We start from the raw sequence: 14,903 nt of genomic DNA, 5'->3' as shown, positions 1-14,903 counted from the left end.
GAAAAAAGAGAATCAGACTTTTCACTGAATGCAAGGACTTCTCAAAACACACGAAGATCACAAGTAGGCCATGTGAAATAATTACAGGTCTGTTAGCATAAAACAAGGGGTTGGACTAGATGACCCTCAGGGTCCCTTCTAACTCTGCAATTCTATGATTCTTTGGTAACAACCCACCTATACAGAAGGTTGTGTACTGTGTTTCTGCCTTACTGGTCTGGTCTTCTGCTCTGGTCTTAAAGTAAAGGTAAAGGGACCCCTGACCATTAGGTCCAGTCATGGCTGACTCTGGGGTTGCGGCGCTCATCTCGCTTTACTGGCCGAGGGAGCCGGCGTACAGCTTCCGGGTCATGTGGCCAGAATGACTAAGCCACTTCTGGCGAACCAGAGCAGTACACAGAAATGCTGTTTACCTTCCCGCTGGAGCGATACCTATTTATCTACTTGCACTTTGATGTGCTTTCGAACTGCTAGGTTGGCAGGAGCAGGGACCGAGGAACGGGAGCTCACCCCATCGCAGGGATTCGAACTGCCGACCTTCTGATCGGCAAGTCCTAGGCTCTGTGATTTAACCCACAGTGCCACCCGCGTCCCATCCTTACATCCTTCCAAATCAACTCCCACCAAGAAATTGTGTTGTGTCCCTGCATCAGGCATGATCAGATCACTGAATCAGTCTTGAAGACAATTTGTATAATCAGCAAGGTTTGCCCAGTAGTTTGCCCAGAATAGTTAAACGACAAGCCCACGTCCCGACAACATACTAAGCCAGACTATGGGTTGGCTCAGCAGCAGAATGACCAGGGAAGAGCGAAGTGATTTCCTCTCCCTGAGCTCATGCATTCTGTACCAACCCATGGTTTGGCTTAGAGCGACCTGTGAACCAGACCAGGGAGATTACTGTAAGTATGCAACAGAGATCTGCTAAATGAGGATAATGCTTCATGTGCCTGATGATGTATGCTCTAGTCCATGAAAGCTTGTGTTCAAATGTGGCCTCTGTGTTGCTTTTGAGGCAAACAGACTAAAATGGCTACTGGTCTGCAATTAGAAAATTTTATAATTGACCCTGCCAATCAAAGCTCCACATGTTAAAACAGGCTGCTGTTGGTCAACATCTGCTATGATAAATGTAAATCGGAGTTTGATTTTAAAGTAACTGAAAATGTGCTATTCAATTAGCTGTTCCAATCATTCCTGGAAAAACTGAAAAGAACAAGGTTGAAACGGTCATTCCTTATTATTTCATACCGTTCAGAAGTAACTCTAATTCTCTCTTCACTTCCAGAATGGAATTTATCATCTTTTTCATTGAAATACATCTCAACACACAACTCTTCAAAATCATGAAGCTTCTTTTGATCTTCTTCTGTTAGAAACAGTTCTAGAGAATGAAAGAAACAATCCATTTCAGAAGCTTGCTAATGAACCACTGCAGAAAAGAAGTAAAAACATTGAAAAATCAAGGAAATGAGTATTCCCTTAGCCAAGGACCTCACATCATGAGTGTTGGATTTAAGTATACAGTGGTACCTCTGGTTAAGAACATAACTTGTTCTGCTGCAGAGTATGGAGAAAATAAAAGATAAAGTGTGAGATTGGTTACATTATGCTCAGATTAAAGAAGTTTTTAAGTTGGATAAAAAGAAAGGATTCCAGGTGGAAAAATCAAAGTTAGAAATAGAACTGTTAGTATCCAGCTCTAAGACACTTTCAAGAATGTATAACTTGCTGCTAAAATGGAATACACAGGATGAAACGGTTAAAACAGCTATGATAAAATGGGCACAGGACATAGGGCATAACATTATGTTTGCTGACTGGGAAAAGTTATGGACCACCGGTATGAAGTTTACGGCATGTAATGCCTTGAAAGAAAATATTATGAAAATGATATACAGGTGGTACATGACCCCAGTCAAGCTTGCAAAGATATACCATTTGTCTGATAACAAATGTTGGAAGTGTAAAGAAGCTGAAGGAACATTCTTTCACCTCTGGTGGTCCTGTCCTAGAGTGAAGACCTTCTGGGAAATGATATATAATGAGCTGAAAAAGGTATTTAAGTATACCTTCCCTAAGAAACCAGAGGCCTTCCTTTTGGGCATTGTCGGCCAGAGTGTGCAAAAGAAGGACCGAACTTTTTTTATGTATGCCACAACAGCAGCAAGGATACTCATCGCTAAAGGCTGGAAAACCCAAGATTTGCCCACACTGGAAGAATGGCAGATGCAACTGATGGACTATATGGAACTGGCAGAAATGACGGGCAGAATCCGAGACCTCGGAGAGGAACTGGTGGAGGAGGAGTGGAAGAAATTTAAGGACTATTTACAAAAATATTGTAAATTGTACGAATGTTAAGAAAGATGTAAGATTCGTAACAATATGGCTCCAATAAATTAGTAACAAGGAGTATAAATTTAAATGTAATTGAAAGATAAGACAAATTTTGGATAAAAAATATCCTAGAATTAACTTTTAAAGAATAAGAGTTATTTAAACTCTAAAATTTGAGATTCAATATTGGACAATTATATAATATAAATTGAACTAAGTAAATAATTTGCTAGAAAAATTTATGTGTTTAGAGTGCAGGAACCAGAGATGTGAGGAAGTCCAAAGATGAGAATGAAATGTGGTTAATGAAAAAGAACATGTTTTTATGTATGTTGTTGTTTATTGTTTAAAAATTTAATAAAAATTATTATTAAAAAAAAAAAAGAACATAATTCGTTCTGGAGGTCTGTTCTTAACCTGAGGTACCACTTTAGTTAATGGGGCCTCCCGCTGCCACTGTGCCGCAATTTCCGTTCTCATCCTGAGGTAAAGTTCTCAACCTGAGGTACTACTTCCAGGTTAGCGGCGTCTGTAACCTGAAGTGTCTGTAACCCAAGGTGTCTGTAACCCAAGGTACCACTGTATCTGGGGTTTTTTCCCTTTCCCCAAATTAGGTACACTAGAATATAATGCACCTCCAAAAATGGTTGTTTGTTGGGTTACTAACACATCTATTCATATACTTTTAAAGTACAGTGGTACCTCGGTTTTTGAACAGCTTAGTTAATGAACAACTTGGAAATCGAACGCCGCAAACCCGGAAGTAGGTGTTCCGGTTTGTGAACTTTTTTCAGAATCCAAACTGTTCCGTTTTGAGTGTTACACTTCCTTTTTCAGGGCCACACTTCCGTTTTGAGTGTCCCTGCTCCTGCTTGCATGGGAGTAGGAGCTGAATTGAGGCAGCTCAGCTGGGCAGCGTGAAGCCTCCCTTCCCAGCACAAACCCCTCAATGGTGCAAGCAGGAGTGGGTATCTCTCATGGCGGCTCAGCTGGGGAGCGTGAAGCCTCCCTTCCCAGCTGAGAGATCCCTGCCCCCGTTCCTGCTTGCACGGGAGTAGGAGCTGGATCGGGCTGCTCAGCTGGGGAGGTGCAGGCTCTGTCACACTTTCCATTGAGGGGTTCGTGGCTGGAGCCCCCACCTCAGCATCAGAGCCCCTGCACCACCCGAAGGCAGCCAGGCAGAATAGTTGCTGGGAGGGCTGTCTCCGCATTGCCACACGATGCTCCTTTAAACTTCTCTATTCGAGGTGAACGCAGGCACGCACCCCTCAATGGAAAAGTGTGACGGAGCCTGAACCTCTCCAGCTGAGCAGCCAGCAAACTTGAAAAACTCATGAAAAGGCAGCAACACAACAAATTGAAAAAAGCAAACCGCCCGCAAATGAATCAAAATCACAAGAAAACATAAAACAACACTGACCTTAACCCTAATTCTAATCCTTACCCTAACACTAACCCAATCCTAAAATGAACCCTAACCCAGAAATGGTCTTGTTAGATAGTAAAATTCATGTTAAATTGCTGTTTTAAGGGTTCTTTTTAAAAGTCTGGAACGGATTAATCCATTTTGCATTACTTTCTATTGGAAAGTGCACCTTGGTTTTAGAACGCTTTGGTTTTAGAATGGACTTCCAGAACAGATTTAGTTTGGAAACCAAGGTACGACTTTCAAACCCCCTTCCCCACATATCTATTACTTGCTCACAAAAGAAGCTCTTAATCAGGCTTGGGATCCTCTGCCCACAGGTGGTCTGGCCCAAGTCCCGATGTGATATCAGGTGTCTGACAAGTGGGAAAGCAGCTACCAGGAAACAATGGGGAATCTTTAAATTGTTCCTGATAGTTCTTGGCAAGGGAGCTTTGATGTTGGTGCTAATAAGCAGACTGGTGCTGTCAGCAACTCTGCGGAAATCTGCTGCACTACAGAGTTGCCCATCAGGAACTTGCACAGTGCTGGGATCTGCACTTACAGCAAACCCACAAGAAGGTCTTGCCATAAGTGCAAGTGTCCCTTCGCAATGCTGGCTTGGATTGAAAGTTGAAATGCAAAAGATCTTCCTCTGTAGGGGCAGCTGGTTTTGTTTTGGTATTGTCAGGCGATTGATATGGATGCGCAAGGTCCTTCCCAACTATCAAAGAGGTCCGCAGTGATGGTGAGAACAAGTCCTTGTTCAGCTTTTTAAGAATTCCACTTACAGTGGTACCTCGGGTTAAGTACTTAATTCGTTCTGAAGGTCTGTTCTTAACCTGAAACTGTTCTTAACCTGAAGCACCACTTTAGCTCATGGGGCCTCCTGCTGCCGCTGCGCCGCCGGAGCACAATTTCTGTTCTCATCCTGAAGCAAAGTTCTTAACCTGAAGCACTATTTCTGGGTTAGCGGAGTCTGTAACCTGAAGTGTATGTAACCTGAAGCGTCTGTAACCCGAGGTACCACTGTATAATGAAAGCATTTTTGTAGCAGTGGTTGGGCAGAGATAAAAAAATGTGCTGTCACCCTAAATTCTCTTAAGCAGCATCCTGTTCGCCCCAATCCTGAAAACAAGGCAAAATGTTCTGTCCACACACCCACAGCCAAATTGTTGAGCCTCCACTCCCACTTTGCCATCCACTAATGGGACAGTAAACTGAGGGGTGGGGGTTTTGCATAAGCCCTACACATAAACCAGGCTCCTATCAATCCCTGGATTTCACATAATGCAAAGAACAACCCAATGTTGCATATTTTTGTTTGTTCTTACTTGGCCCATCAGAAGTTTTGTCTGTCTTTCTCTGCTTGCATACACAGCAGAATAGGGAAGCCATATGACTAAGAATAATAAGAGGAGGGGGCAGGATCGGCTTCTCGTGATATGCCATAACAAAATGATAACGCTGGTATTTCCATACAATGTTGGAAATTGCTTTCACCTGTAAATATACATTGCTAAACAAAAAGAGAAGAGAATAAAGAAGGCAAACATTTTAGTTTGATCATCTTAGAAACTAGCAACAATGATCTTACATTCTGCTCTGTACAAATATTAAAAGAGAGTACAAACAAAACAAACAGCATAACTTCTATCACATTTATTTTATTTATTAAAAAATACACCACTATGTCATAAAATAAGCAGTTTACTATAATATATATATATATTTAATAAAAACATGGATTCTTAAAAAAATCAGAGACCATCAACTAACTAGTACGGGAGTATGTTTTCTTTATTTCCTGCATAAGACTTTCAGCAGAGAAAAAAATTTCAACAGGCATTTAAAGGTTCAAAAAAGAGGCACCTGCTAAATTTCTGCTGGCAGAACAATACATATTCTTCTGACACTCTTGCAAATGATCTCAGCTATTGTCCCTATGGTACCGTAGACCAAAGTTGTTCAGGGCTTTGTAAATTAATACAAGGACCTTCAACAAGGCTTAATCATAGAAGGGCAGCTGGTGTGTATGTTTTAATGATGGTGTCACATGTTATTGGTCATGTGCCCCCAGCCACAAAGAGCATATTGCTGTAATCCAACCTTGAGGTTACCAATGTATGTACTATGGTAGTCAGTTATCGCTGTACAGGAATGGCCATAGCTGGCAAACTGGACAAAGCTGGTAAAAGGTACTCCTAGCTACAGAGCCTATTTGGTCCTCTGGTGATGAAGATGCATGCAGTGAGTACCCCATGGCCGTATAATCACCAAGCTACTTTTTAAAGCACTGATTTAATATCAACTTAAAATGTGAAAAACATACTTGAAAAAGGCGATGAGAAGATTGACCATAATAATGTACTGCACGAAAAGGTAGACGGCCTGAAGGAAGGGTGTCAGCCATGCTCCAGTAACACATGGTATGTTTGTTTGGGAATCATTTGCACATACTTTGCAGATTAAGAAAAGAAAAAGAAATTTTTGACAAGATTTAGCAGTTTACTTGTTACTTAGAAGCAAAGCTCTTTATAGCGCATCAACAAAATATTATCACCTATACTTTTTCAACACACAAGTAGCAGAAGCCGCTGCACAGCTTAGCCCTAAACAGAAAATTTATGAATAAAACAGGTCTGTGGGTGTTAAATACCCAAACTTCCAACCTCAGCAACTGGAAAGTTTATTTAAATCAGTTAAGAACTGTCTTTCAGTTCATGCCCTTCAAAATGAAAAAGAAATAAAGCTTTTCAATAAAATAAAATTCCTCCATATTTATTAAATGTATATCCCACTTTTCCATAATATAATCATGTTTACCAAAATAATTTTGTTTTCATATTCTGAACAAATACATGCATCACTGTAGATGAAAAATTAAATTTTAAAAATCAAAAGAGATTTTAAATTTGTTTAAACATGTTTTTTATTTTAGGTTTTTTTTTCCCTGGTTTAAAATAATACCTTAATATTACATACATTAGAATAATCCTTTCATTTTTATTTATTTAGAAAGGTTTATGAAACACTTCATCACACTCTGTGGGGCATACAATACAACAATCTAGATAAAACACAGCTGAACTCCAAAAACTTTAAAAAATATATCAATAAAGCAATACAATCATTATGAATGAAATATAGATTGTAGATTAGCCCTCCCATCTCTGTGCTCTTTAGACACAAGAAAAATTTCCCCTCACCTGCTAATAAATAGAAGGAATAAAAATATCTTACCATCAATTTCATAGGCATAAACTTCACCAAAGATCATCCAATAGGGCCGAAAGACAATATCTCTTGCTAAAACCCAGGATGGTTTTTCATTAGGATAAAGTATTGCCTTTCTAGGGACTCCAAAACTAAGCAGCACAAGTGCCATAATTACTACAATGTAAAACATGTTGGCCACCTGTTTAAAACAGAGTTAAGAGACAGTTAAAACAGTGGAGAGCCCTCACTTAAGCCCTCCAAACTACAGCCCAACCCCTTCTTTGTTGTTGACATTCATATTCAACACATTTAGAAGCACTCTGGACATGTTTTTGTCCATCTCCACTGGTCAATCACCTTTGGACAGTAAGTAAGTAAATTTTTATTTATACCCTGCCCTCCCAGGCCAATAACAGGCTCAGGGTGGCCTAACATCAAATATCAAAAACATTAAAGCACTATCAAACAACTGATTAAAATACAGCTTAAAAATTAGAATCAGGATAAAATTAAATGACTGCCCATGAATTACAACCATAGGGGTTGGGAACCTCAAGTATTTTTCAGCACAGCCAATCACAATAATCTCTACATTCCACCCATCCCAAGGGGTAACTTTTAAATTAAATTAAATAATATAATATAATATAATATAATATAATATAATATAATATAATATAATATAATATAATATAATATAATATAATTCCAAGAAGAGTGGCTTAGGGAGGACAAGTGGCCACTCTGAACTTCCATTTTGACTTTATTTCCCTTCTGATTTCCTCAGAAATGCACTGTAACTTCCATAAGAATTAGGGCAAGACTGTGAAGAGCATTCCACCCCAATCAGATGCATGCATTTCAATCTGAGCCAATCGGATGCATGCATCTGCAATATCCCTGCTCTTCTCTGAGGCACAGCTAATTTCCCCCTTTTAACAAGCACCTAGGGACAGGCCAGTCTTTGAAACAGCAGCATGTATCTGTGACTTCAGTGTTCAACTGCTAAGTTCCCAATAAACTTAGAGAAACTTTTGTGTAAATGTCTGAGTGCCTACAGCAGTGGAGTACTGGGGAACTTGTGGAACTTCCTGCTACAATATTTCAAACTGATCATATGGTGTGAAATACTCCACATGCCAACATTGTGGCTTCTTGTTTTTCTCCACTTGTCCTCCTTCTACACATACAGCAAACCAATACACAGCTGTCCATCTTCATTGGTAGAATACCTGTTTCACATGACTGTAAAATACAACACTTCTGAAATGTTTGCAAATAAAATATATCTCAAGGACCACCTCTTCCCATATGAACCTACCTGGACCCTGAGATCATCTTGTGAGGCCCTTCTTTGTGTGCCTCCTCCTCGAGAGGTCTGGAGGGTGGCAACATGAGAACAGGGCCTTATCTGCAGTGGCTCCCCATCTATGGAATGCTTTCCCCAGGGAAGTTCGCCTAGCACCTTCATTATATACCTTTAGGTGCTAGGCAAAAACATTCCTTTTTAAGCAGGCCTTTGGTTGAACTAATTGATATCCTATGCCCTTTTAAAATGTGGGTTTTTGGGGGAGAGGGGGTTTATTGGGTTGTTGTTTTTATTCTGATTATGTATTTTGTGGTTTTATATTTTGATTTTATTCTGTGAGCCACCCTGAGACCTCTGAGTATTGGGTGGAATATAAATAATAATCATCATCATCATCATCATCCCACACACCACAATTTTAATTTTGGTAGGAAAAAAGCTTACCATTTTCCCAATCATCATGACGTAAGGTCCAGCATGTTGGTTTACAGCCAAAAAATCCAGTAATCTCACATACCAAAAGATTATATTCAGGCAGTAAGTTAGCCTTCCAGCAACGAAAACGTAATTTGAATTGTAAGTATCTTCACTGAAGTTTCCCTGTGCTCCAAATCTTAGTCCAAAACCAATGAAGAATGTGATAATGGCTACAGTATCACTGACATTGAAGTAATCATTAAACCACACTTTAGTCTTTTGACTGATCTTGCCCGCCTCTGACATAAAGATCTGTTGTAAAAATAATGAGAAATTGGGCACAGTTCATTTTGTCTTACATCAAAAGGCACTAAAAGGCAGGTAGCAGTTATGTACATACATCGATACAAAACAAGTTTAATGTAAATCAAAGACTGGAGCCATGGTAGGAAGTGGTTCCATGAACTACAGGAGGCATAGGCAAACTCCAGCCCTCCAGATGTTTGGGACTACAATTCCCATCATTCCTAGCTAACAGGACCCAGTGGTCAGGGATGATGGGAATTGTAGTCCCAAACATCTGACAGGCCAGAGTTTGCCTATGCCTGAACTACAGTAATGAGGGACTCTGGCTTGCATTCATCATGCTAAAAGCTAATAAACAAGAGAAAGGAATTTGAATCCAACAAAATGGAAGAGGAAAGAGCGTGTGGCAAGCCCCCAATTTACAACATATGACTTGCAGAAAACGAGTACTGCATCAATACCCTACCACAGGCTTCCTCAACATCAGCCCTCCAGATGTTTTGAGACTACAATTCCCATCATCCCTGACCACTGGTCCTGCTAGCTAGGGATCCTGGGAGTTGTAGGCCAAGAACATCTGGAGGGCAACAAGTTTTGCACAGCGTATTTATGCTGACTCTTGAAAGTATATTTAAATCCTCTTCTGCATTAAAGAGCACATTACAAATGCAAATATACCTCACGAATCTTCTCAACAGCCAACGTGAAAATATATGCAATGACAATCCATTCTTGAATTGAGGGCAGCTCTTCCATTTTCACAAGAATCACAAAGGTATAAAGCATCAGAAATCCTAAGTAGGCCAACTATAAAAAGTAAAATGTTGAAAATAAATATTAAGAAAAGTAGGTGGTTTTTTTTATAAAAAAAAAAGAGTTCTTTTTCCAAAACAAAACATAGAAACAAAAAACTCACCGTGTTAAACCAGAATTTCACTATTGGTGCATGATAGAAGGCATAAAACTTTCGCGTAATGGGAAGCCTCTTGGGTTTTACTGTTGCCTCCATGTCATGCTTTCCTTCTGTACTGTCCAAGACCCTTACTTCTTTAAACACTTCCTAACATTAAAATAACACATTTTAAAATCATGTATGAGAGTAAAGTTAGTCTTCGTTGTTAAAAACGTGTTAGTGTTTGTGTGTAGAATTACCATTGGTATCTCTTCCGCTATGTTTTGAAAGTTGTTTTCACTGTCTTCCATAGTCATTTGATGTGCATCTTGAGACTGTGGAATATGGGACATTTCTGCCTTGGTTTTGTATTCTAGCATTAGTATGGTAGGGGGAAGTAAGATGCTCAATATTACCTGTAAGATGTGAACATCAAGTTATTAAGACAAAATACTTCCCGTTTTTCTCATAATAAAAAAACCAGAACTATCCAGCACACTGAAGTCCCCTCTTCCCCCCTCTCCCACATTTCAGCAAAATCTGTCAGGTAGCAAGTAAAAGATGTAGAAGAATGATTAGGTTTTTTAAAAAATTAACTACTACAGATACACATAGAACATTCCATAATATTCTTGAGGGGAAAATATCTGCAATTTCTAAAAAGTTGTTAGACAAAATGTGCTCAAATAGATTTCTACCCCTCATCCTAATGCTTTTATCAGTATTAGACTATGTAGAGGCTGCAGAAGGCATATCTCCCTGATGCCATTGAAGAATCATAGATTCTGAAGCACACCCACCCACCCACCCACCCACCTTCATAAAATGAGTGTTACTCTTAGTTGACTAGCAAAGCAAGTTAGAGATGACAACTTGGAACACAAGACAGACAACAGCACATCATACTTTAAAATGATGCTTGAGGATGGTCTGTATCAACACTGTACTTTTACATAATCATTTTCTTATTATATTCTAACGTAGTGGGGCAAATTTTCAGTGCAGTATACAAAGAGAAACACACCTCTTATTGTTAATTCAGACTATATGGCTTACTTGACATATGCCATTCTGAAAACTTACACCCACTCACATCCTGCTGATTTGTCTGAATTCTGTTAAGCCTTCTCACTTGCTCAGCTTCAGCTGCTAAAATATAAATATGAAGTTTCTACATCAAATTTTACTTTACTACCCGTAGAAAGCATAATGACATTTCAATTTTACAAGGGGGTTTCAGTCTGTTAATGTTTCACCACTACATTTTTAGTAGTAGATTAGTTCTCATGATGATCTAAGTATCCACCTCTGGTTAAGGGCTACTTGCCTGGTTTCTGCCTTCTACATTTCTGTACCTTTTTTAAAAAGATAATAAAGCATCAAAAAAAAGTTATTGTTCATTCCAGTATCACCTCTCACTTTGATTATGTTAAAAAGCTGTTTTGCTTAGCCTACATAAAGATTACAGTGAAGAAAACTTTGCATGACTATGCTTTCAACATATCCCTTTCACTTAAGTATTACTAAAATAACAGCAAAAATGGATTCCAAGGAAGGTATTATCTATAGTTACCTTGTACCATGAATTCTTCCTCATGTTCAGCCTTCCCATCCACATATCAGACAACAACATTTGTGTACAAGTATGAGCTACGAAAGGGCGAAGCCGTGAAGACACTGCTAGTTTAAGGCAGGTGGCATTACTCCAGTTTTTTAGCTCGTAAGTTAGCAACTTCATAGCCATAGTTTCATCTTGTCGGAATGACTGTTCTAATAGCTCAACTGCCAGCTGCCCAAACTCACTGTGGGGGGCAAAAATCACAAGACATACAAGGTTAAAGATGCACAAACATATTAAAGATGCCAATTCTTTCACCCATACTGGACTTCAAACACTGAACTTCCTGAACTGAATGGAAGCACCTGCTTAGTATTGTTGTAAGAGAGACACCCGTGGATACAACTCTGTATGGCCAAAAAGAAAATTGGTTTCATCTCAGCACTTCCCTGTTACTCTGAGTGAGCTAAAAGGTGTACCTGATGCAACCTTCTGCATCTATACCCAAGATTTCCCTGGACCAGTTATCTATTGCTGGATTTCAGGAAGTGACATCTAACCAGAACAAAAATAATTCAGGCTTTTAAAAAGGATTTGCAATTTTAGAAAAGCTAGTACGAGATTGTAATTAACCAGCCAGAACAGACAAAAAGGGCAAGTGGATAACAGCTATGGGGAATGAACAGGAAAAAATGCATATGGCACTGTGGTTAAACTCCATCATCTACAAAAGCCCAACCTGACATTCTTTGATTTCTGCATCTTCAGCATTAGCTTCTAGCAACTACTATGAAACAAGAAGCTGAAATTTGTCTTAAGGATTTTAACAAAGTAGAATGTTTACTTTGAATACTGTTTCAGTTCTTCCGAGGTATCGTCAACAAGGTCACTTTGTTTTGATTCATGGGCCATTGAACGATATAGCTTGCAGGCCACTAAGGCTTTCGCCATGGATTCTTCACCATGTTGCCAGAAAAAAAGAGCCATTTTTTGCCTCTTCATTAGTACTGCCCACAGTAACAACTCATTCAGAGGGTAAGGAAAGCGTCTCGTTTCTGGATCATCAATATCTACTATGTCATCTTTGGTTTGCTTCTTTTTTCCTTCTTCTGAAGTATTATCGGCCTTTAAAAAAAAGGTAGTAATTTAAAGGTTTTACAAGGGTAGCTAGAATTATAAGGTTTAAAGAGAAAATACAACAGTGAAATGTGGTACTCAGACATCAGATATTTCTTAAAAACTCACCAGTAAGATATTATTTCAGGTGAGAATTGTTCAAAGAAAGGCACCAAAATAACCGAAGTAAATTAGCAGCTCCACCCACAAATAAGATAATTTTAGCCTGTGATAGAACCTTGCTACAAAGAAATGCTATGTGAGCATCTCCGAAGCAAAAGAGGAAAATACAAGCAAGGTTCCACGGCCACAAAATCAGAGATAAGGAACTTTCATTTAGCTTTCGAAATTTCTCAGATCATTTGCATGTGTCAGAAAAGGAATTGCTACAATTATAGTGATTATCTGTATCACTTCTGCAACTCCAATTTCAATTATGGCATGTGTGCTTTAAAGGCTGTTACAAGAAGTACAGTACAATGCACTATTTATATACACCTCCGTACATGCCAAGATCACATCACAAAAACAAGATCCCTGTTCCAACTTCATCTCCTTCAAGGGCAGCTGTGTGCCTCATACCTTTGGTTTGTAAGGCTGGGCAGTTTTGATGAAGTGATTATGCCGCATTTTCTCTTTCTTATCCACCCTGTTACCAAAAGGTTCGTGGCTTTTACGCAATTGAGGGGTGCTGCCTGAAGCATTTCGCCCAGACCGCTGGTGGTGGGGAAACAGAAAAACATGATTATAATGTAGTACAGTGCCTGAATTATGTGAAATCATTTAGATACACAGTAACTCATTATCTGAAGGACAAAACCATAAATATTTGTATATAGCCAAGACAAAGTAGCTTATTTTTGCATAGTGGTGAGAATACAAGCTGTGAAGAGTCTCAGTTTGACTCTCATGTCGATTACAAGCTTCCTAGAAGCCTCTAGGGCAGTTCAAGGTCTCTCAGACTCAGTCCCCATCTACAATGTTGGAATAATAGTGGCACAGCTTGCAATATTATTTTAATATTTGTTGAGATAATAATGCAAAATGCTTTGGGCACAATCCAGCAAAAATCGAAGCACTTAAGTGCAGCTGGATCATGTCCAGTATATTACTATTGATACTGTCACAGAGAAAGCAGACCAGTAAATTGCACAGTTCAAAGTCAGAGCTAACTCTTTATTAGAAAAAAAACATTATCTCCACAGACTTGGCTGAGTGACAGACCTAAGAGGCAGAGCAGCTCATTCCCTGTAGGTCATATTCCATGAAATCAGTTACCAAGACTAAAGGTCCCTACCGCCCCACAGCCATCTATGTCTCCTTCTCTCCAGGGCTCCTCCCATTTCATGTCTCTCCTGGTTCTAGGAGTCATGGGGGGAGGGGAGCTTGTCGCAGCAGGAGAAGAAACCCAAGACTCTTAGCAAGCGTGACTCATCTCTGCCTCTTGACCTCCCTTCTTCCACTCATCTGCTTCAGCTTCTGCCTCTGATTCCTGACTTCTCTGTTTCACAGACTCTCCTAGTGCACTAAGCCCTGTTACATCTTCAGCTTCCGACACCTTCTCTTCACTGTCTTCTCTCTCTGACCACTCATCGTCGTCCCACCCCACTCCCTATATTCTGAGCCTTCTTCCCTTGGTGGTTCTCAAGCTGGTTCCTACCATCATTCCTGTGTCTAACCAATCCATGACAACTACTATGCATTTTAGTACACCTGCAGGCCCAGGCAGTGCACTCCATGTCTCGAGACAGACAGATGCAAACATGCATACATAGGTACAGTTCCAAGTACACAAAACACTCTAGAGATCTTAGGAGAAACACCTGTCTAAGAAATGAGCTGCTGTTATTTTACATTAACTGAATTGTTTAAAAAGGTTAAATACAGTGGTACCTCGGGTTAAGTACTTAATTTGTTCCGGAGGTCCGTTCTTAACCTGAAACTGTTCTTAACCTGAAGCACCACTTTAGCTAATGGGGCCTCCCGCTGCAGCCATGCTGCCGGAGCACGATTTCTGTTCTCATCCTGAAACAAAGTTCTTAACCCGTGGTACTATTTCTGGGTTAGCTTAGTCTGTAACCTGAAGCGTATGTAACCTGAGGTACCACTGTACTACCTTTTATGCATTATTTCAAAAAGAAAAAAGAAACCACATACCCGATTGCTGCCACTGAGACTGTTGTATATCACTCTGAAGCGTTTTCGTGTGTAGGTGCATCTGTAGGTTCCTCCCATCAAATATTCCACAACAAGCCCCACATCAATCAAAGTGAGTTTATATCCGGGAGGAAGGTTTCCCTGGGGACAAGACAGTATTAACTTAGCATTAATACATGCTGCA

The 14,903-nt window shown here is 39.7% G+C and overlaps 1 protein-coding gene across 2 annotated transcripts in view; it reads right to left on the bottom strand.

The window, feature by feature from the left end:
• Window positions 1-14,903, bottom strand: part of TRPM7 (transient receptor potential cation channel subfamily M member 7) — a 77,628-nt gene that overhangs the window by 18,194 nt on the left and 44,531 nt on the right. For both annotated transcript variants that reach the window (XM_081838623.1, XM_081838624.1), the window contains exons 14-25: window positions 14,720-14,860; window positions 13,145-13,279; window positions 12,291-12,571; window positions 11,462-11,690; window positions 10,149-10,304; window positions 9,913-10,056; window positions 9,675-9,803; window positions 8,718-9,002; window positions 6,989-7,163; window positions 6,078-6,204; window positions 5,080-5,264; window positions 1,252-1,384 (exon numbers count right to left, since the gene is read on the bottom strand). In XM_081838623.1, coding sequence (XP_081694749.1) covers window positions 1,252-1,384; window positions 5,080-5,264; window positions 6,078-6,204; window positions 6,989-7,163; window positions 8,718-9,002; window positions 9,675-9,803; window positions 9,913-10,056; window positions 10,149-10,304; window positions 11,462-11,690; window positions 12,291-12,571; window positions 13,145-13,279; window positions 14,720-14,860 — 2,120 coding nt within the window. The remainder of the gene's footprint in view (window positions 1-1,251; window positions 1,385-5,079; window positions 5,265-6,077; window positions 6,205-6,988; window positions 7,164-8,717; window positions 9,003-9,674; window positions 9,804-9,912; window positions 10,057-10,148; window positions 10,305-11,461; window positions 11,691-12,290; window positions 12,572-13,144; window positions 13,280-14,719; window positions 14,861-14,903) is intronic.

The sequence above is a fragment of the Podarcis erhardii genome (assembly GCF_964252035.2).
Source record: "Podarcis erhardii genome assembly, chromosome: 14".
Lineage (NCBI taxonomy): Eukaryota > Metazoa > Chordata > Lepidosauria > Squamata > Lacertidae > Podarcis > Podarcis erhardii.
Note: the sequence above shows the minus strand (reverse complement) of the source record. Positions and strands in the feature narration are given on the sequence as shown.